The 22,699-nt window shown below is 35.6% G+C and overlaps 3 protein-coding genes across 9 annotated transcripts; 2 read left to right on the plus strand and 1 right to left on the minus strand.

Annotated features, from left to right (window-relative positions):
- The first annotated feature begins 1,305 nt into the window (after nt 1–1,305).
- On the plus strand, nt 1,306–14,698 carry LOC112468521 (nicotinate phosphoribosyltransferase). 5 transcript variants are annotated; one of them, XM_025037738.1, is made up of 14 exons: nt 1,306–1,522; nt 3,896–4,069; nt 4,734–4,800; nt 6,118–6,334; nt 7,427–7,597; nt 7,691–7,814; nt 8,077–8,288; nt 9,609–9,727; nt 9,839–10,032; nt 10,886–11,074; nt 12,343–12,568; nt 12,630–12,950; nt 13,310–13,438; nt 13,987–14,698. In XM_025037738.1, exons 3-14 carry the CDS (start codon nt 4,753–4,755, stop codon nt 14,062–14,064), a joined length of 2,028 nt encoding a protein of 675 aa, XP_024893506.1. In that variant the 5' UTR covers nt 1,306–1,522; nt 3,896–4,069; nt 4,734–4,752; the 3' UTR covers nt 14,065–14,698. The 5 variants fall into 5 exon arrangements, with proteins under 5 accessions (XP_024893506.1, XP_024893507.1, XP_024893504.1 ...); XM_025037739.1 differs by lacking the exon at nt 1,306–1,522 and having other exon boundaries at nt 3,224–4,069; XM_025037736.1 differs by lacking the exons at nt 1,306–1,522; nt 3,896–4,069; nt 4,734–4,800 and adding an exon at nt 5,470–5,714 and having other exon boundaries at nt 6,112–6,334.
- A 909-nt stretch (nt 14,699–15,607) lies between these two features.
- On the plus strand, nt 15,608–17,271 carry LOC112468522 (palmitoyltransferase ZDHHC20-like). The gene is made up of 2 exons (XM_025037741.1): nt 15,608–15,918; nt 16,092–17,271. Exon 2 carries the CDS (start codon nt 16,249–16,251, stop codon nt 17,164–17,166), a length of 918 nt encoding a protein of 305 aa, XP_024893509.1. The 5' UTR covers nt 15,608–15,918; nt 16,092–16,248; the 3' UTR covers nt 17,167–17,271.
- LOC112468523 (single-pass membrane and coiled-coil domain-containing protein 4-like) lies at nt 17,201–21,982 on the minus strand. Of its 3 annotated transcripts, XM_025037744.1 has the most exons (5): nt 21,820–21,974; nt 21,250–21,416; nt 18,795–18,990; nt 18,498–18,722; nt 17,201–18,417 (listed from the first exon to the last, which is right to left on the minus strand). In XM_025037744.1, exons 2-5 carry the CDS (start codon nt 21,404–21,406, stop codon nt 18,249–18,251), a joined length of 747 nt encoding a protein of 248 aa, XP_024893512.1. In that variant the 5' UTR covers nt 21,407–21,416; nt 21,820–21,974; the 3' UTR covers nt 17,201–18,248. The 3 variants fall into 3 exon arrangements, with proteins under 3 accessions (XP_024893512.1, XP_024893510.1, XP_024893511.1); XM_025037742.1 differs by lacking the exons at nt 21,250–21,416; nt 21,820–21,974 and adding an exon at nt 19,376–19,539; XM_025037743.1 differs by lacking the exons at nt 17,201–18,417; nt 18,498–18,722; nt 18,795–18,990 and having other exon boundaries at nt 20,526–21,416; nt 21,901–21,982.
- Between the last annotated feature and the right edge of the window lie 717 nt (nt 21,983–22,699).

Consider the following 22,699-nt stretch of genomic DNA (forward strand, 5'->3'; position numbering starts at 1 on the left):
GTCTGAACCGCGTAGAACGAAATTTTCTGCGAGTTTTAACATTATTTAGGAACATATAGGTATATAAACCGTTTCGATATATTTTTTAAATGCTGATTGATATGCGAGGGCGGATACCGCAAATAAATAACGAGAGATAGGTTGTCGATATGTAGAAATGTAAATATATGCTGATAAACATAATGCTTATCTAATAATTTTTATACAAGAAAGGAGAAAAAGATTAACGCTTATTAAAAAATATGTAAATATTTTGATATTCTGATATTGCGATATCTACATTTCTTCTATATATGTAATGTGCAGGAATATAGATTACTAGCGCGCCATTCTCTCTTATGTAAATATGTATATAAAATCCTTTTTGACTATGCAATACGCATACATTGCAGATTTCAACGGAACCATTTTCTTATGCAAAACGCAGTTTGTTTGCAGTGTAGACCGAAATAGAATATCAGCTAACTATTGCATATGACAGATGTACATAATAGGCAGTTAATATCCGGTAGAAAATGAGAAAATTTTACAGTTGTAATAAAAAAAGAAAAATAATCTATATATATATATGAGATAAGACTTGAAGAATTTTAATAGAATTTATCTCTATTATATATTTCTGTCTCTTTCTCTCTATTTCTAATATCAAAATTACTCAATTATTGAAGAAGCTAATCAGCTAACTTAATGCATATGCACCACGTAATAGACGGTTAATATCCGGTAGAAAATGAGAAAATTTTACAGTTGTAATAAAAAAAGAAAAATATGGGTATCTATATGAGATAAGACTTTGAAAAATTTTATAGAGTTTGTCTGTTTTTTGTCTCCTTTCTCTGTTTCTTTTTTTCTCTCTTTCTTTCTGATATAAAAATAATTCAATTGTTGAAGGGACTGATTTATTATCGAAAATATATTATTAAAATTGATATAATTAAAAAATGAACAAAGGAATAAGGACAGTTTCCAAAAAAGGAAATCTCCTATAAGAGACATAGTCCATAGCCTTGATTATTGAAATAAACGGTTGGAATTAGCGAGAAATATAGACCCGTTGAATGGAAATCTTTAAGGGTCAGGAAAATTCCGACGTGACTAAAGAATTGTCTTCGTATGTGCGCTACCGCGTTGCGTGATTCATCAAAATGATACTCGAAGTCTCACTTAGCGACCGCGATTCCAACTGTGGGAGAAGTGACACGCGACTCATAAAGCGAAGTCCCGCATTAATTCTTTTTTTTCCCGCACACGAACTTTGACCGAGTTCAAAAAGTATCTCTCCTTTTTTTCCTCTCTTCCTACAGTTGTCGAGGAGAGGATTGCCGCAGTGTGCAATGTCGTCTGCAACGATGTCGGTTGCGGCAATAAGTTGCCCCTAACAATACGTGTGTTTAATCGAACTATTATATAGCTAATTGCCACCGCGCACTATTATTATACTTCTCTTACCGCGATATTCGGATTGACGTAATCTGATTCTTGAAGAAGAACACGTGATGGCAATACGTACTCAGGAAGGATTGTGTGTGAATTTTTATTTTGATTATATATATAATAAAAATATTATTAAAAATCATATTATATTATTATTATATAATGTCTATATAAAATAATATATAATGTTTATATAAAAATATTTTTTTAAATCTTTTGTTAATCTTAAGTAAATTTCGGTAGAATTTTAATCTGACTTTTAATATGCAAAACGAGAAGTTACAAGCAAAATGATAACTTCTTTCGACATTTCTTTTGATATTATTCTGAAGAAAAATCTGAAATTTGCTAAAATATCCACCACAATGTTCCTAATAAAAAGCATTAAGATATTTGCTAAGCTTTAATACAAAAAGAAATCTATTTCTTCGTACATCGATCTTTTTTTGTGTGTTATAATATCTTTTTTATCTGCTGTATAGCATAAAAAGATATATTTGCAAAGCAAATTAAAAATGTAATAACAAAACGCGCATTAAAATATTTACTCGTAATAGTGTCTGTTTGTAAATAAGCATTCCAGGGAAAAAAATTTTCATATATAATTATAAAATGTTTTTTTCTCTTTTACAATACAAGAGAAAAAAAACATATTGACATATTTTATATATAATTATATATAACAAAATTTACAACGATTGAAATAGAATTAATAGAAGATTTAGCGGCCAAGTTAATTATTCTCTATCTATTCACAATTAAGATAACTCTTTAATTCTTTATCGCGTAAATCCTTTTTACTCTGTCGCTTTGCGTTATCTCTGTTATATAAGAATAATACGTATAACTCTGTCGTTATTTATCCGTCTTAAATTCTCTCAATGTATATTATTGCGATAATAACTGGCGATTTGGAAAATTTCGTTGTAATCGGGTCTTTGAATTTGAAATGGAATGTGAAACATTGGCTACGGTCAACGTGACGCTGCAAATGCTTCGAAGCATTCCTCTTCTCTTTTCTTTCAATGAAGAAAGAAAGAGAAGAACGCTCCAAAGCATTTGTAGCGTCACGTTGACCGTAGCCATTATCTCTGAATAGAAGACATTAGAAAAAAGGGGGAAAATAAGCATGGCAAAATGTTATAAGAATAGAGCTTTGTGAAAAAAGAAGTAGGAAAAAATAGTTGGGATTATCCCTGCAGAAAAATTACGTCGACAAATATTATATTAATATTCTCTTCTCCGAATGAAAGCACAGCCAGATCTTTTTTAATTCTTCTATAGATACTTTTTTCGTCATAAAACCTTAGTCCTCTTTTTTTCTTTTATAAACGTCTATTCGTCTTTCGAATTACAATACCGTCTAAAAATTAAAAATGATTCTTTGATATCATCCTTTGACACAAACACAATTCGTGTTTTTTTTTTTTCAAAAAGAATAAAAAGAGAATAATGTATAAGAGATTAAGCCTCGTCTGTACGCGCTTATATCGTTAAATTCTCGAACTTTTAAAATTTAATTTAATTGAAGGCTTCTGCTGGCTCGATTGCCAAGTCAGCGTTATATACTTACGTTGCAGTTGTACGCGTCACACTTGGCAAAATTGTGAGTTAAAAGGCGTGAAAAATAAAGTTAAAAAGGTCCATTATTCTTGTAATGTACAGCGTTATTTTTCATTTTAATGCGGTGTTTTTATATTTAAAATAATTGTCATAGTGTTAAAATATACCGAATATTTTTATATCCCTTTGTTGTATTTAATATGTAAAAGCAAATATTTATTTCAATTGACAGGCAGCTGTCAAACAGCTTGTTTTCGTCCTTTCATTGAGTACTCGAATAAAAGTTTTTGGCATATTTTATAAGTCTATTATTCTATCGATTATAAACGCTATATTATTGCAAAACATTTTTATTTTAATGTACGTTGCAAGGATTTTCATGATAAATATTCTCGCTTCTCACGTCATCAATCCCAAGATGACTGCAGTGAATAAACAGGAATTTTATGTAAATTTACTTAAGGAGACGAAAGGTAATTGACGTTGTTAACGGTCGACCTCGTACATATCACTTTTTTACTCCGAATAAAGGAATTACAAGCTCAATGGAAAGCGTAACTAAATCAAAGTCCATTTGTCCTCCTGCATCAGATAAGTTTTTCACTTCCTGCCTTTTTTCTTCTTTTATCAACGTCTATTTTCTTTTGACTTATAATACTGTGACCATCGTTCACGTAGCCTACCTTAGATATGCTTAGTCCCAGTCTACAATAGGTGTTTTAAGCCCTAAGCCCTAAGAAATTGACCAATCACAGTCAATCACTCTCCTCAAATTCAACTGTGATTGAACAATTTCTTAAGACTTAGGGCTTAAAACACCTATTGTAGACCGGGACTTACCCTTAGGTTAACACTAGAAAATCCTTTTGAATCACGTAGACCAACTAAAATTTTCCAGAAAAGTGACAAGACCCTTTTTGGGCCTTATAAGAGGAGGACTCTCGAACTGCAGCGGCAGTTTATAACATAGTCAATTACTAGTGCTGTATAAGGATATTATTGTAAGTGAAGTGATAGAATAAATTCTTTTCTTGGAATAAGAATTATCTTGAATCTACAACACCATTCAAAGGTAAAAAAAATATATTTCTTTGGTACACTATTCTTTGATACTGTTAATGCTGTTCTTTGAGTACAATTTGTATATCTTAAAAACAAATAAAAATGGGAGAATATGTAAAAGGAGAGACTTAATTGCCTCGCGTACAATGCACGCTTTGTATCTCATTAAAATTCTCGAACTTTTAGAATATAACGGTAAAGATTACTTGCGAGACAGAGGAGGTATTGTTGCGGCGTTCTTTTCTTCGTTGAAAATGAGATACTTGAGACCACATCAAAATCAAATTATCAAATTTACAAGTGAATTTCTTTCCTGCCCGGATGAAAATTGTAGTCAAAAATCCTTTGTGTGCTAAATAAGATAAATGTTTCGTCATAGAATCTCACTTTTCTGTTTCTTATTTACGAAGTGGTTTCTTTTCTATTTCTTCCTTTATGAACGTTTCCTTTCAAGTTAGTAAGAAATAAAGAATGACTTTGACATTGTTCTTTTGATGCGAGCATGATTTGTGTATATATCTTAAAAACGGATAAAAAAGGGAAAGAACGCGAAATACACGCTTTATATCGTGTAAACTGCCGAATTTAATTTAATTTAAGCAAGTTTAAGAAGCAGGAAAGACATTGTTAATTTTACACATTAGTAACGGTCGACCTTTTTCTTCTCTCAAAAGGAATTGCAAGCGTAACGAGATGGAAAGCACAGCTGGAGCGAAGGATCCTCTTGTCTCTCAACACCAGGTAAATTCTTCGTTAGAGAAAATTTCTATTTTCTTTCGTTTCTTCGTTATTCTTTTACGAGTGTCTGTTTCCTATAATATCAAATCACAGTTAAGAGTTACGTTCTTCGTCATTTAAATTATCGAGCTTCAAGAATTTCATATCAGACTTCAGACTTATCTGTGAAGGATTCGAGAGAGCTCCGTATACAGAACTGCAATCATAATACATTCTTTTTCTCCCCCGAATAAAGAGATTAAAAGCAATCTCGACTAAACGTTGATTAAATCTCGACTAAATTAGTCCAATCTTTCTCTTTATCAAGCAACAAGAAATTAATTCTAACGAAAATGATAGTCGCCGGTCAAGTTAATCGAATTGCTAATCGAATTACTTTCGTCAGTTCTATAAATACTGCATTTGATTACATAATTCGTTGTCTAATCTAATCTATCTCTATCTAATCTTTTTCTTCACGTGTTAAACGAGGGATTAAAGTAATTCCATCTTCGTTAATGCGTTAAGTACTCCCGATAGTCCCGATAAATTAATCGCTCGTCGCCCCCGTGGGGCGCAACCCCCCGTTTTCGCGCTTGGAAAACCAGAAACGGGGAACGGGGGGGGATGTCCTCTCCTCCCCTTTCCCCTCGCAAATGGAGCTCTCGGCTCTCGGACTCTCGGCAATTAGCGGGCAATAGGCGGGTGTGTAACAGGCCGTGCCAACGGCGCCGCGCCGTCCTTCAAACGTTCCCTATCGATTCTCGGGGAGCCGCGTCGCGGTATATTACATCGCGGCTCGCGCCGAGGTATGCTAGTCGACGCTATCACGTCGGCACCGGTCATCAGTGTCAGTGACGGTGCGATCGTCGTCGCGAATGTCGCGGATTCGCAGATCGGATAGCGCACAGCAGGGCCCCCCGGGTCTCCGTCGCGAAGTAAGGCCTCCCCCTCTTCCTCTCGCACGCGCGCGCCCGTTTTCCCTCCTCCCCCGCCGCTTCCTCGCGTCCTCCGTCCGTCGAATAAATTCGACCTAAGTCGCGCGGAGTCGGGTAGATTTTTTGTTTTCCCCTTGTGTGCCTCCGGATAACGAGGCAGTTCCGGATAGGGGAACTTTATATTAACGCTCTCAGTGTCGTACTAATTTATTTCGGCACGGCTGTGTATTATCGTTGTATTTTCTACAGACGGGAACGAGAGTCCGTAGAGGTTATTTACGCGACGGATCTAATTTCTTAAACATGTATATATCTAACGAAACGGGTTACGCGCGCAACGCGGCACACACCGCACACATACGTGCGTATCCGTGACGTATTCCGTTTCATTTCCGAGATGCAGAAGGTGCAGAAGGTGGGTGCAACTGGAAGCGCGAGCGGATCTGCAGGGCCGGGGCCGGGGAGCGAACGGGAGTGTAGGGACCGCAGGGAGAGCGCCGAGCTGTACCTCGGGGAGCGGATGCACGCGAACAGTCCACCATTCGAGATGTCAACGGACGATGATGGCTGGACGTGTTGCAACTCGCGGCAGAACGGCGTCGTTCAACCGCTACTCACAGGTACGTGCGTACATACAGTACGAGGGGTAGAGGGATGGCGCGACGCGCCTCCGCGCGGGTCGAGCTAACCTCAACCTCGATCCCCGTCGTCGGGGGACTTGGTTGAGGCGGGGAAGGGGGGGTCGGCCCCCCGCAGAGAGAATCTTGCTCCCCGGAGAAGATCGTCCGGATATGTGACTCGCCTGCAGGAAACGAAATAAACGCGTTTCCGGTCGAGCGGCGAAGACGGTTTTTTTTTCTTTTTTTCTAGAGAGGATTTTATATCTCGCTTTTCTTTTGAATATGAATGAATAATCGGATCAGCGATCTTTGAGCGTGACCGGCGTGATCGCGCGATGCTCGAGGATTCGACTACCTTCGGCGCCACGAGGTAATCGAGGGGCCGACGGAGTACACGAGGAATCGTTTATTACTGAATTGTGCGCGGATCGTAATCGTTGATCGGCAAGCGCGATGTGAGAGCGTGATTATGTTTGTAAATATTCCGATGATGTAAGCCCCGCGCGCGCAAACATCTCGGCCGGCGTGTCCCGACTCTCGACGGCGAATATACTTATTACATTTGTCCAAGCGAGCGAGAATGTGCCTGCTTAGAATGTGGCACGAAGCCGCTTTCACATGCAAAAAGTATACGCGCGCGCGTTTCCTGCGGTATGCACCGCGTTAACGCAGCCCCGGAGATAAAGGGCAACAATCTGGAGACTGCAATTTTCTCGTGCCGGCGGAAAAAGGCGCGATATTACGCGGTTGATATATTTAATCGTGAAATATCGAATGTACAATTCCAGGCCTGAATCGCCTGGTAAACGGCGCGATTTGTTTGTTACATAACTTTTCCTTTTACTGAACGATCCACTACGATCTGTTCTTCAGATCTTTTTGAGATAGTGCTGAAACTTTGAATAGTTTATCACATTCATAAGAGATTGTGTATCTTGAAACGAGATACAAATTACAAAAGTGAGGAAATTTATTAGAGTATCTGTGATTTCATGTCGAAATCTAGTAAATCTGTTCACTTTTGTAATTTTTACATGTTCGACCCCCCGAGTTTTATTTCTCCTATACTGAAGAATGGATGTTTACTTTCAGACTTGTATCAAATCACCATGGCTTACGCCTACTGGAAGAGCGGCAAGATGAACGATCACGCTGTATTTGATTTGTTCTTCCGTAAGAATCCTTTCCAGGGGGAATTCACGATCTTCGCCGGTCTTGATGAGTGCATCAAGTTCTTGAATAAATTTCATTATTCCCCTAGTGGTGCGTATTCACCAAGGCTCCTTATTCCACTTATATATGTACTTTATTCTTTCTTGTGAATTATATTGCACGTCTTTTTTGGTATTTCGGCAGATATCAAGTACCTGAAGTCGACTATGCCTACAGTAGACCAAAGATTCTTTGATTATCTGCAAAGTCTTACTGCGAAAAATGTCACGATATACGCAGTAGACGAAGGATCCGTCGTATTTCCAAGGTAAGTTTATAAAAAGTCTTTTATTATTTTTACAAATTTGGCATTTAGATACAGTATTTTAATAAATTATATACTATCGCAACAAAAAAAAATTAAAGCATTTACAACTTATTTTTTATTTACAACTTAAAAAGATATTTAACGATTTATATATTTTTATTCCCTGCTAAATTGATTTTCGATAACTTTCCGTTCAAGCCGCGTATCACACTAATTAAATAAATTTAAATTACTTGGATTTAATTGTTAACTTTAATTGTAGAGTTCCTTTGATAAGAGTAGAAGGACCATTAATAATGGTACAGCTCTTGGAAACGACTCTGTTAACATTGGTCAACTATGCGAGTCTGATGGCGACCAACGCGGCGAGATATCGCATGGTTGCCGGGAAAAATATCACGTTGCTTGAGTTTGGTCTTCGAAGAGCGCAAGGACCCGATGGAGGCTTGAGCGCGTCTAAGTACAGCTATGTTGGTAAATATTTTACATATACTTGCTTTTATTATTGATTTAGTTTGATAAAATTCACTGATTGCAATCAATTTGTCAAAATAAAACAGTTAATGACTATAAAAAAATTCCATTGCATAAGAAATTATGTCAATTGCCACTGGTACCGGTTGCTATTTTTGTTCGCATTGCACACGTCATTATATCAATTACTGTGCATGGCAATTACTGTACAACGTTGCAATGGCCTACATTGCGAAAGCGTGTGTAATGTAAAAATGTATAATGTAAGAATGATTTGGTTGCATATGTATTATATGTACGTGTAATACTTGATTGTTGATAAAGCGTGTAAATTATCCTTTTACACATCATATATATCTTGAACAACATTCATATCTTTATCTGTTATATATAAAGTCATAATAAATCATATCTATATAAAAATTTAATGTCTGAAATGTAAAAAGTTTCAAGTATATATGCGCATGCCAGTCCGCAATGCAATATATAATGAAAACGGAGGTGTCTGGTACCACTCCATCGCCCTTATACTACTTAACAATTTCGTGAAAAGTAAAATCAATACATTGTACCACTCAGTGCTAGTTGGTACTGCCTAGGTGATGAGTAACAATTTAGGAGGTCAGATTGATGGTATATAGTTTCGACTTGATATATATATGTATATATACATTCAACACATGTATACATATATACAGGATGTCTCATGGAAAACTGCTGAAAGTAAAAAAAAACAATTGGAGATATTGTTTAATAAAGGTTTATAAAAAATTGGCCATGTATTGTCAATCTTAATGATATATATTTTCGAAGTGTGCACTGTCAGAATTGAATTAAGAGAAGTAAAAGTAGAATTATTTTAATGCGTTAAAATTGGACGAAAATCTCATGAAACATATGTAACAGAATAGAGGGATAAGAAAATTTAAATTCTAATCTCTTTAAAATATTTTTATTAGCAACTACTAAACTTTATAAATTATCTGCAAGCATTACTGCATACTTTGTCTACGGAAGAAGAAGATAAGACTCGATAAGATAAATTTTTTTCTGTCGTGAGATTGTATTACGACGCATCCGATTTCAGTGACTAAAATGAAACTGCCAGGTCTTAGATATGACCATCAATGATAAACCCCATATCTGTCATATCTGAGGAGAAGAATAATTTTCAATAATTTTCTGTGATACATCCTATATATTTACCACGTAGAATGAAACAGATAAAATTTTAGTCACATGTTTTAATACACATGGGACATAAGTAAATTAAATTAGAGGCAATTTAAATTAAATTTAATATAATTTACTATGTTACAGGTGGGTTTGATGGGACTAGTAATGTCTTGGCTGGAAAACTGTTCGATATACCTGTATGCGGTACACATGCACACGCATATATTACGTCTTTCACCAGCATCAATGATCTGCAAGGGATAGTAAGTGTATTCGACAAGAGCCTTCTCTCATCAATTAATAAATAAGTGTTGAAATTCTGCGAGAAATGTAATTGAAAGGGAAAAAAGGCAATTAATTTATTTCTCTTGCAGACATTGGCGCATAAGCAAACGGGCGACGTTTTAGATGTATTGGAACTCGCTTGCAATCATCGCGAGGCTATCGCCAATGATTTGGGAGCTCTAGCCTCGCAGGCGTCTAGCGGAGAATTGGCGGCTTTGATCAGTTATGCCGTCGCTTTCCCGGACAGATTCACCGCTCTTGTGGACACATACGATGTTAAGAGGTACGTAGTTATATTGCTAATCTATTTAATGCTTTTAAGTAGAAAGCCTGATTTTTGTTTCTGAAATTGGCATCTTGTAAGCTTTGGTTACTTTTCTTTCAACGCACACTCGCGTCAGTCTTTATATCAGTCTTTTTGCATGGGCTTTGCACAAAATTTATTGCTCATATTAATTTCTTTACGTTATTATATACAATGTCTCGTTTATTACGTTAATTGATTCGCTATGTTTTTATTGATCATTTTACTATTGATTTATTTGATATTTATTTTGATAATTATATATATAGTATAGATATTTACTTATTTGTTAATTACATATAGTGCCTAAATTAACAAAAGCGCGGGCGATATTTTGGAAATCTTGGAATTTACAGTTGATTCAAAATGAGAATGATTTAAAATATTGTAAGCATATTTTTTGAGACATTACGTATACTACGCATGTTAATTGCTATCAAATGTATAAATTAGCTTATATTTTATGTATGTGGTAGAAGCTGTTTGTGACACGTATATAGTTAGAATAGTTCTAGCTATGCATCATATAATATGTATATAACTTGTCGTATCGTAATTATGGCTTCAAAGATCAAATGTATATTGTTATATTTTATGTTATGAGCCCAAGACTCTTTTTTATCACGTTATAGATTTATCTTCTACGTAGACGAATAAAAAGTAATTAACATAAGGGAACGGTAAGCCCGTTCGTCTTTCAATGAGACAGAACTATATTCTTAATTTTTCGATCTCACTAGCGATTGTATAATTTAGTTTTGTCAGCGCGTCGCGAACAGGCATTGACGACACGTGTAATACACACTGTAGCCTAACAGGAGTGTGTTTGTAGCGTTGAGACGTCGGCCAGGGGGCAGGCACAAGTGGCCAGCCTAAATGTAAAGAATAAACTTCTAACTAACGGGTCCAATACACACGCTCAAAACGGTGTGAGAAACAACCCATTTATAACAGAACCAACTTCGCAACCTCACAAGAATGGCTTATTAAGACGAGGCGAATTGGGTGAGCTCTATGTGAGGTACGATATCGTTCTGTTTGCCTGTTTTGCGGAATGCGATTCTTCCCTTTTCTTCTTGTCAGATCTACGCTTTGCGAATTATATTTTAATATCTTTTGCGACACACCAAATTTATTGATACTCTTAAGTCTAAGTAATGGTTGAGATCGCATTTTTAGTGGGATATACATATAGAAAGTTAATTTTGATGTATTTCTATAATTCGCCAGTTTGACGCTTCTTTGAGTTGTTTAATAGTTGACATAATTAATTTAATTTCCTTCTCCATCCTTCTCTTGGAAAAATGTTAAATGAAGGAATATTCTGTAAAATGGGCAAATTGCAAACTATATTATCATATCATGTTATTTTTATGACATGCTAATTAAATATAAAACAACCAGAATTTTATTTTTCGTTTGAATTTAGTTGTTAGTATGTCATACTTGTGATCTTATATAGTGCCCCTCCCAATTCTGCCCCTTAATTCTCAGTAATTGAGATATGGGCACATTCCATATGTTACACAAATATCTTACATATCTTGCCTGTTATTCAAACACGTGCAATTCCGTCGCGTACTTGTCGCAAGTTTAATATACAGAGAAATATGCTAAAACACTCAAATATACAAAAAAAATATACTATGAAAAAAGCGAAAATATATATTTCTAAATAAAACTCTAAATTTATCGTAATGTGTTCTCGTTATAGCATCGATGTAGTATCAATTGGCTATATTTGTATGTTTGTCAGAATATCATTAAATTCTCTTTACTGGAAACATTTTAATGCTAACATAATAATTGGTTGAAATACTTATTGCTCTATTTGTACGCATAAGTGAATGCACAAGTTCAAGTAATCTTAGCTCTTTTATTATGTGCTTAACCTGTTGTGTGCAATGTTTCTCATTTTAGTTCTAAACTTGGCAAATCTAAGGAGGTAAATTTGACGTTGCAAAGAGTAAATATAATGGAAATTTTAAAAAATTATTTTTTAATTTAATCTTATATAATCTTATATATAAATAAATTTGAAGATATATATATTTTTTATCTTTTTTATTTAACTTTTTCAATTAAACAAGAGAAATTACAAGCAAAGAAACAAGGATTCTCACAGAATAAATTGCCAAGTTTAGACTTAATTTTACATAATTATACAAAATTATAGTATAAAAAGTATGTGATTGAATTGCTTTTTATTTAATATTTAGTTATAATTAATAGAACTGTAGAGTAGCATTAGTTACCCAAATGTTTCATGGATATATATTTTACGAATAGGAGTGGCCTGTTAAACTTCTGCGCAGTAGCGTTGGCTTTGAACGACTTGGGATACAAAGCCGTTGGTATCAGGATCGACAGCGGCGATTTGGCGTATCTCAGTAACGTGGCGAGAGATATTTTTGAGAAAATTGCTGTTAAGTACGATATACCGTGGTTCGCAAAATTGAAGATTTGCGCGTCCAACGACATTAACGAGGAGACCATAATAAGCTTGAATGAACAGGTAAAGATTTATGAATTGCGGAATATAGTAATAGATGATAAAGAATATGAATATCTTCCAGAGCCACAAAATCGATTGCTTTGGCATTGGAACGCATCTCGTGACATGCCAAAGGCAACCGGCGCTAGGCTGCGTTTACAAGATGGTCGAGATCAACGACGAACCGAGGATTAAGCTCAGTCAAGAGGTCGGAAAAGTCACGATACCAGGCAGGAAGGATGCTTATAGACTGTATGGGTCAGATGGCTACGCACTGATAGATCTCTTGCAGAAAACTACGGAGGAGCCACCGCAAGTGATGCAGAAGGTTCTCTGCAGACATCCATTCCAACAAACGAAAAGGGCTAATGTTACACCATCCCGAGTGGAATCTCTGCACAAGGTATCATCTGATTGAAATAATGAATTTTCAAATCATGTTACGTAATATAATATACACACACAGCGATAATATATAAGTGTAAAAGATGTTACTTTACATAACTTTGTGTAATTCAAATTTCTTCATCAATTTAGAGTTCAATTTTTTTCTTCGCGAAAATTTAATTATTCTACTGCATTTATTATATTAGTATTTTACATTTTCTAAATAATTTGTTCTATTGGTAGCGGTATATATAAGTAGGAATATAAACTGTAAATTATTTTATAAACGGCTCTATACATATCATTATTGATATTAATTACCAATGTTAATGGTATTTATAATTTATGATTAATAAATAAAAATGTATCTTACAGCTATATTGGAAAGACGGAAAGCTATGCCAACCATTACCTACATTGCAAGAAGTTCGCAACAGAGTGCAGGAATCTCTCAATACATTGCGTAACGATCATAAAAGGAATCTGAATCCAACACCTTATAAGGTAAAAATTAATTAAGAAAAGTTTATTGATCTCGACTTTAATTGGCAAAATAAATTGAAACGTTGCTACGTTTCGACTCTTCGGATCGGGTCCTTATCAAGCAATCTAAACAACAAACAAACAATCCAGCATAACAATAATTTTATCTTGCGGACCAAATTATTGTTATGCTGGATTGTTTGTTTGTTGTTTAGATTGCTTGATAAGGACCCGATCCGAGGGGTCGAAACGTAGCAACGTTTCAATTTATTTTGCCAATTGAAGTCGAGGTCAATAAACTTTTCTTATTTAATTATTGTTGGCGGAACAAACCATTTTATTTCTAGTAAAAATTAATATTTAATACTTTGAGAATTGTTAAAGACAGCTTATCGAATATGGATTTCTCGAACAAGCTTAGAATTGTTTGGAACAAAAAAATCTAACGATCTTTTTAAGATACCTTATATTTTGGAATTTTTAATTCTTATACATGGTATCCTGCACTGAAATCTCGAAAACATGCGAACAATCATTTAAATGTGTTTTTTTCTCAATGTCTGTTACAGGTAGCTGTCAGTGACACTTTATACAGATTTATTGATGAACTGTGGTCTCAGAATGCGCCGATTGGAGAATTGCGGTGAAGCATACTACTCTTGTACAAGAGTATCGTTAAACTAGTCTCTAGCAATTATAAATATCGAGTAATAACAGTGTCAGGAATCACAGAATTTACAGACACAAAATGCATAATAATAAATCTTTTCTCTCAGAGCAATGGCAACGTATCGTCGTAATCGAGCGTACGCATGTGCATCGTAAACACGATTGCGTCGTAGAATATGTTACAAGAGAAGGAAAGAGAGCGAAGATCCTGAGAGCATATTTTTTACACTTTCCATTGTTGAAAGTATCGAATTATATTATCGTCGCAACAGTATATTTTGGTAAATCTTGCGCAAATCGTATCATAACATATTTGTATAGTTTTACACGATTTATATAGAGCGAGATGTTCCGTTACAGAAGAGGTCTATTTACAAGCAGTAGCTTTGTCGCGCTCGCATACACGTATTCCTATTTCTATTAAAAAAAAAAGTACAAAATAATGTACAAAAAAGTACATGTGCTTGTGTGATATTAGGCATGCACAACTCAAATTTCCGAATAACGATTAACTCTGTAGAACTAGTTTAGAGTGTATTTATATATGTATATGTATACACACGGTTAAAGTACTTGAAAAGATGGCAATATACGACAGCGTAATTTGTTTCACTACACTTTCTTATTTTGATCACATTGTTGCGTTGCTGATCTTTCTCTTCTTTTTCTTCTTTTTTTTTTTGTATTTTTTTTCCGCCCTTTTTTGAAAATTTGTTTCATTATACATTTGTAAATTCCAATTATATTATTATTATGTATTTATAATTGCTGAAGACTGTTTTAATAATATTCTCGTACAAGAGTGATACATTCGACAAATATTTACCGCTGTTATTTACATAAATGTACAAAGAGCGTAAGCACAATAATTATATTTATAATTTTACATTCATGTATAATATGTATAAAAGTCCATATCGATGTATACATATACTAACAGAAGAAAAGCGAGAGAAAGAGGAGAGAGGACGTATTATATCTCAAGATTAATATTTTACAATTAATGAGCAAAACTCAAAGATGAATTGGTTTATTGTCTATACGTTTTAATTGATTTTCGATATGTAGTACATACACCGATATATTATGTAAGTGATTGCCCCTGTTTGACTCTGAATTTATTCAGTGTTTATTCAGGGAAAAAGTTTGTTATATGTCACTCTACGAGTAATTTTTAATATTGTGCTACACTTACGATTAATCGTTTAGATTCCACCATGTTTTTAATCATGATTTATTCGCATACTTTCAACATAGATCTGTTATCGTTTTGTAATGGTCGTTTACGATATATAAGCATAATTGTAAAATATATCCGTGTTTTTTTATAGTGAGAATAAATAGCATATAGCTGTTATATATCTGCTCGATTGTCAGTGATTAAATCCTTATTTAATCATCCATTCTGCTTTCTGCGAAATGTCATCCAGAGTCTAATTTTTTAATTTAAGGAATATACAAATGTAAATATTTTTAGTATAAAAAAAAAAGATTGAGATCTCTCTAGCACAATTAGTTACGATATCTTTCATACAAATGCATGTGGATATGCTCATTGTTTTTTTATTTTGTTAATGTCTACCATCAAGTACCTAGTCTGAATTTTTAATTACATATATGGCACACGCCGCACACGTTGAGACGGGTCGAAATGTGTTAGTGCGAACGCGTTACTCTTGCGAGGAATAGGAACATTTTCAAGAAAATAATGCCATGACCGTCATCCACTGATCATTACAGACGATCGTATTTATTTACGAAGATGGCTTTGACCTGTTTAATTAAATATACTCGATGAAACGTGTGGAAATGAGTTTGAGGTTATGCTCGAGGTCAGTGAATGACTCTAAATGCTGAATATCAATAATACAATGTTCATCGACAATTCCTAATAATTAAATTGTGTATCTTTGTCACCAAAAACGGATTTCGTTTTAACATTAAATCGGAATAAGTGTATTGTATCTCCAAGAGTATCCATCTGACAAATTTATTATCTTTTCAGAAATGTAAACAATAGAGGAAATTTTGTAAAATGAAGAAATTCGTGTCCGAATAGATGTCTGCAGATTACACGTCGTGCGTCTGCAGAGAATTAGATTTGTACATACGTTGTAGATGTAAAGAGACTATCCAGTATCCTATTGTGAGCATCGTGAGGTATGCCTCGGCCACAGTATATAAGAACTTGCCTGAGGATTGTCTTGCGACTTTGCCCATTAGTGACATTAATATGTACCGTGTTCGTCATCACGATTACAATTTATGTCAGTCAGAAGGTCTCGCCGATCTTCGTCTTCCTCTGCATGCAGGTATACCTGAACTGGTATTCGGTGTACAGTATCAGTTGTAAGTCTAATCCGATGAAGGTCAAGGAGACGCAGAGCAACCTGTGCAGCGTGATCATCCAGGAGCACCAGCAGAAGCAGCAGCAACGCAGGTTCGAACAGCTCGACAATATGCAGCCGCCGGCACAAGACACTGCCTGCAAGTTCTGGTATTGCAAGCACTGTCAGAGTTACATGTATAAAGCAACAAAGCACTGCTTCTCCTGCCGCAAGTGCTTTCACTTCATGGACCATCACTGCATCTTCCTGGGTGCCTGTGTACTCCGCCAGAATATGGGCAACTTTATATTGTTCTGCTTCTACACCTCGCTAACGTGTCTGTATACCCTGTGCGTGATGGGCCCGTACATGTACGAGAGCATTAGTCGCAACATATCGGAGTCGGAGAGCGACGAGGGTTCCATAAATATATTCCTGATCTTTTGCTTGCCTTTGGTTTCCAACTTTCAGAAAATATGGAATTCCAGCGCCAAGTTCGAGGTGTCTAATTCGCATTTAGTCCCATTCCTGATATTCGATATGCTGATGTCGATCCTGTGCATCTGTTTGGTGATCGGCATCTGGAAGTTGCACAGTTGCTTGACCGGCAAACAGCGTTACGTCAATGTGACGGGGAGACAAAATGTGCGGGAGATCTTTGGTAGCTATGGTCTATCGAACATCATATTCCCGTATAACGGTCTTATAGGCACGCGAGACATCAACGGCAAGTACGAGCTGAAGGAAGTGTGAGACTAGTCAAGTAATAAATAAAACAGATTCAAAATTAAATATAACACACATATTTCTTAATTTATATACTTGTGTAACAATAAATACAGTCATATGTACAACATATTTACGCATTCATACATGATAGAGAACAGATATGAGCGCATTTTACAATTATCAAATATTCTAGGATATTAATAATTAAGTCTACAGATCGATAGATGTTTCCTAACAGGTTACATTTTTTTCGAACCTGACTTTTGCAATTGTATAATATCCCATTTTACGAATATTGCTTTTCATATATGATTGGCGAGAATATCGTAGTATGATAAAAAGTTTTTATTTTTGCTACACCTGCTTGCTTTTCTGATTCAGACATTGTAAAGATATGAGAGAATAAGGCAAACACAAACGCAAACCCAGAATTTCCGGTTTGGCTTTTTTTCTGAGAATGAGATATAGATACTTTTCTCTAGAAAGAAATTACTATCAGGTAAAACTAAACTCAAAATCCAACCATGCTTATAGTTGAGAAAATTGGGTCTAGATCACTTGCCAGATCGTGTAATAATTAATTCTCATATTTCTCAATATGAGGTTCGATTCAGAAACTAATTTTTTGTTGAACTAAGTGAACACATTTTATCTTTAGATAAGTATTCCGTAGAAATCATATTGCGTTTGTGTTTGTCAGATATGCTCGATATAAATATCTTCTTGAGAACTGATTTTAATTTTTTAAATTATTTATTAATTTAAATCACACACATGAGTCATCACCAAATGTTAAATTTTAATAGTGACGATAGTACAAGATAGCAGGACTGAGAACATTTAAATTTCAATCCAATATAATTGTTTCATTTGTGAACTTTAAACCAATGTCTATAATTTTTGCTCGAACAAAATGTAACATTGACATTTAATATCTCGAAAGTTTTGAAAGCGCAGCTTTACGAGAAGAAAACATCATTCAATGACATTTGAACGATGCTTTTTTTGGTAGTATAATTCTGCACTTTTTCCTTAACTTATTCACGCACTCTGCGACGCATATGTACATACTTTGTAGACTAAAGCTATCATTATAAAAATTGTCTTTATAATTCTGTATGCTGATTATGCTGTGCTCTAAAGTCGTTAGGATGAATAAACAATCCTTCCATTACCGACCATTGTGTGTGAGGACTGCTCGGCGAGTATTCACCCACTACTTCGACTTGTCCGCTAATCGGAGAACTATAAGTTCTGCCAGTGACAGCCAAATACCTAAACGCATGATATAATTTACATACTTTGGTAGCACTATTTTTTTATTTATACTTAAGTCCATAAAGGTGAATACTTACTTATCGGTATCGATATGCTTCAACATAATCGTATCATCTCTCTCCCAAAAATCATTCTGGCATATCAACATCCAGTTATCCCCGCTATCACCCTCACCCTTGTGATCCCCGTAGGCGGAGACCTCCTGTTTCCCAGTCAGAGGTGAGCTAACAAGATGCGAGTGAAGATTCTTCTTCGTCGCAATGTGCTCCAATCTGATGGTATCTCCGCATCTAATCGGCTTCCTGTCAAAGAGATCGTCACAATTCACCTGCGTGTATAGGACAAAAATCATCGTGCGAATAGTTGCAACTCACCCCCGGATGCACTGCTTTCCCGATTCCGCTTTAACGATCCAGTAGGAATTACCGTCTTCTTTGACATTGGTACCTGTTACCGATTGCTGTCCGCTACCACTGCCGTACTTTACTTCGTGGGAGTGCAGCCTCACGTTATAGTCCACGTTCATTAACTTCAATACGGAGCCGCAGGTCACATAGTTGGTCCCTTTGGCTGCAAAATGGATATAAGATATAAGATAAAATTAAGATACATTTAACAAATGGCCCGTCCTTTTCAGCTGAACTTCTTGCACGATTCATCTTTCCTCTTTTTCTCTCCAATACGAAAAGAAAAAGATGAAAGGTGAACCATGCAAGTTCAGCTAAAAAAAAAACATCTATTGAGGTATATCAATTACGTATCGAAACATTTATACGAGACTGAAAACTCTCGTGGCGTTAATTACAATATGATCATGATTAACGAATAAAAGTACCAGGGAACAGATCGGCAATAAGATACCAGAATGTAACAGATACAAATACGATGATGGAAGTAACATAACCAACTAAATTCGCATTTAATCGCGTTTCTACGAAACAAATATAAAAAGTACCTTGAATGCAGTTTGTGTAAAGCAAAAGTATTACGAGGCTTGAAAAAAGCACCGTGTAATCCATCGCGATCAATGCACTCGGCAGTGACGGCAGTAATTCCGTCTCGACAAGACGATCGAGAGTGAGAAACTGCTACCCACTGCTACCGGCGATAATAATACATAAGGGCGTGAAACGTGTTAGCTTCCTATTGGTTGTTGTCCACGTGTCTGCGTCCCGTTATCAGCGCGACGCTCGTACCAAAGAGGAGTAGACGACTCCTCTTTAATTCGTACCTCCTTTTGTTTATTAGAGTTTATTCGAGATAAAACATATGGTTTATAAAAAAGAAAACGCGAAGAACAAATGTGGAGAGAGAACCCTTCACAATAATCTTTCAAGAATCTTTTCTAAATTCTTGTAGTGTACATATAGACAATATATATATGTCTATAGTACTTATTAGATACAAAGGAAAAGTCGAAAACCTTTTCCCCCCTTTACCTGAGAATTTCTTTTGTCGATGAAAGATGAAAGAGAGTTGAGAATATTATGGGCCAATATAAACAAAAGTTCTCCTTCTGTATTCTCGGAAAATGGAAGATTAACGTATATCCTGTATATTTCAATTCTTATTTACGTCTTTTAATGTAAAAGACAGTCTTTTATTTCAAGAAGCTGTCCTTTAGATTTATTTTTTCAAAACTCTTTTGTCTTTTTTTTCTCCTGGAAAATATGGTCACTGTACTTGTATATACCTACGGTGACAATGTACAATTTGTCCTTTATTGTAAAGGATAGTCCTTTATTTCAAATAGCTGTCCTTTAGATTTATTTTTTCAAAACTCAATTTTGTTCCTTATTTTCTCTCAGAAAATATGGTCGCTGTATTATATTACTACACTGTTATTATATTATATTATATTACAAATTGAGATATGGATAGATTTTTTTCAAGTTTGAATAGTACATTTTTTCTATTTCTTTTAATAACATCATGTTTAGATTAAAGTAAAGTTCTACGTATCTGTTTTAGCAGTAGCATCAAATCGCACTTATGAAATATTTGAAATTCAGTTAGTTTCGTAACCAAGTGGACAATCGAGAAAAATCAGGACACAAAACAATTTAACGGGGAGAGGCGAGGAAGATATAACACACAATGTGCTGTTTATATATATATATATATAACAAGTATATTTTCATATCGCATTGGACCCATTCATTATTCGAACGCTTTATCACGTTAACATTTTCCAATTTGATTTAATTATTAAAACTTATATTTCGCAGATATGGACTCTTCTTCTATTTGTGACGTTTAATGTATTTTTTTTTAATTAATCGAGAGAATATTACGTAAACAAAATTATGTATCTATATAAATCTAGTGCATTAAGAAAAAGCGCGCGAAAGAAAATAATTAGGAAGACACGTCAATCAAGATAAACTTATATATATATGTATATATTACTCAACGTAAATAAATTTTATCGTTTATTAGAAATGAGATATAAATTAATAAACTTTTCTCATACTGTAATGCTTTCATTTAAAACATCCATCATCCTACGTCTTATATCCGATTATTACGTGTCTTAATATATTATATAAATCCTTGCTTGAAAAATACGGTTCTCTTATCAAATTAAATAATACGGACATTTGCAAAAACGGCATCCTCTGTTTCCAAATGTGTACTTAGGTACAACGTGTCCCTCGGGGAGAGCAGTGGAATGTGCCTCCTTTGTATAAAGACTTTCGTATAACCATGAGAATGCAGCGTGAAATTGTTTATGCATTGTCGAGGAACAGTCGGTGTCTGGGTTCTGGTTAGAACAAATGGATGACGAACGGAGTGGCATATGTCGTTAGTATTCGACGAGTTTCGGACGGGTTTTAACATAAACGTATGCCGCTATTATCACAAATATCGCAGCTACGGTGGGCAACACAACCGTGAACACTCGCTGCTTATTTTCCATGAATTCCTTTTTCCGCTCTTTCTTCTGTTTATTCGTCTCTTTCGTTTTCCCCTTCAACTGCCGCATACTTTTACAGCTGCAAATCACGATTGCATTAAGACAAGCGTTTATCCGTTTTGCTCCAATATCTAGAGTATTGGATTAATCAGTATTTTTACAATTAAAGCGTATCTAAGATTATTTAAGACGAATATTCATCTGTTTTTTTCTGAAAGGCATATATGACCAACATGCATTTTATTCTCTGAACTAGCAACGAATTGCTCTGAAAGGAGAGACAATTAAATCGTAAAGAAATGTAAATATAAAATGAATGTTAATAAAGCGTATCTTAGATTCCAGCGAAAGCAGGTGTAGCCCTAATCGACGCGACAACAATCCGCGGTACTCGTCACGCATATGTTTCAGAGCATTCGTCGACTCGCGAACTTTCTAGAAGTCTTTCGGAGTCTTAAAATTCAAAACCATCGTGATGCTACCTTGAGAACGCACGAGGCGACCGGACGCGAGAAAGGAGCACCGGATGACAAAGCCACGCGAAATTAGTTCCTGGTACAAACCAGATTAGCGCGTATGACACGTAGCAAAACAGTTGGCACGCATCAGCTACACCGGTCTGCGGTCATGCTATCACTTGCGCACGTATATACATACAGATGATTGCGCCAAGTGCGTGCGTTCCTAAACCTTACCACCTTACCGCGGCGAAGAAGTCGCAAACAGCAAAAGGCAAAAGGATCGACGTGTGGCGGGGGGGGAGAGGGAGGAAGGGCGGTAAAAGAGGATTTTACGAAGGGGAAAACCACGTTGCACCGCGAACCAATATAGGCCGGTATTCATTAGGTCCGTATTCGTTAGTCGGATCTTATTTCAAGACTGTTTTAATTATAAGTGCTGATCTACAACCTTGCTTTAAAAGGTATTTTATAAGCTCTAAGCCGTAAGAAATTGACCAATCATAGTCGAGTATTCTCCTCACATTCCACTGTGATTGGTCAATTTCCTACGGCTTAGAGCTTAAATACCCTTTAAAGCAAGGTTGTAGACCAGGGACCGTATTCTCGAGCCTGCCCTAATGATTTTCGTATGCGACTTTCTATTTGAAAAACATTGAATTTTGCATGCGAGTTTCATGAAAACGATTCGAGAATAGGGCCCCAGCACTTATTTGTGACGGGGATGTTCAGATTGGTTAACGATAATAACGACACATGACGCGACGCGTGACGCGCTCAGTGGAAACTCAGCCTAAGATTAAAAGTTAACCGACACTTGTAAAACTGGGCTTAAAGATAGTCTTGAAATAAGATCCGAGTATGAATACTATGAATACCAGCCCCACTCTACTCTGCTCATTCC

Source organism: Temnothorax curvispinosus, unplaced genomic scaffold (assembly GCF_003070985.1).
Source record: "Temnothorax curvispinosus isolate PA1 unplaced genomic scaffold, ASM307098v1 QBEX01018554.1, whole genome shotgun sequence".
In the NCBI taxonomy this organism is placed as follows: Eukaryota; Metazoa; Arthropoda; class Insecta; order Hymenoptera; family Formicidae; genus Temnothorax; species Temnothorax curvispinosus.

Coding starts and splice junctions, on each gene's coding strand:
- LOC112468522 (XM_025037741.1), top strand. CDS start 16,249: ATGCCTCGGCCACAGTATATAAGAACTTGCCTGAGGATTGTCTTGCGA.
- LOC112468523 (XM_025037744.1), bottom strand. CDS start 21,406: ATGCGGCAGTTGAAGGGGAAAACGAAAGAGACGAATAAACAGAAGAAA. Junction 18,991..21,249: donor ATACGTTTATGTTAAAACCC/GTCCGAAACTCG, acceptor TCCATTTTGCAG/CCAAAGGGACCAACTATGTG. Junction 18,723..18,794: donor GGAAAGCAGTGCATCCGGGG/GTGAGTTGCAAC, acceptor TCTCTTTGACAG/GAAGCCGATTAGATGCGGAG.
- LOC112468521 (XM_025037736.1), top strand. CDS start 5,655: ATGTCGCGGATTCGCAGATCGGATAGCGCACAGCAGGGCCCCCCGGGT. Junction 9,728..9,838: donor TCAATGATCTGCAAGGGATA/GTAAGTGTATTC, acceptor TTTCTCTTGCAG/ACATTGGCGCATAAGCAAAC. Junction 12,951..13,309: donor GAGTGGAATCTCTGCACAAG/GTATCATCTGAT, acceptor TGTATCTTACAG/CTATATTGGAAAGACGGAAA.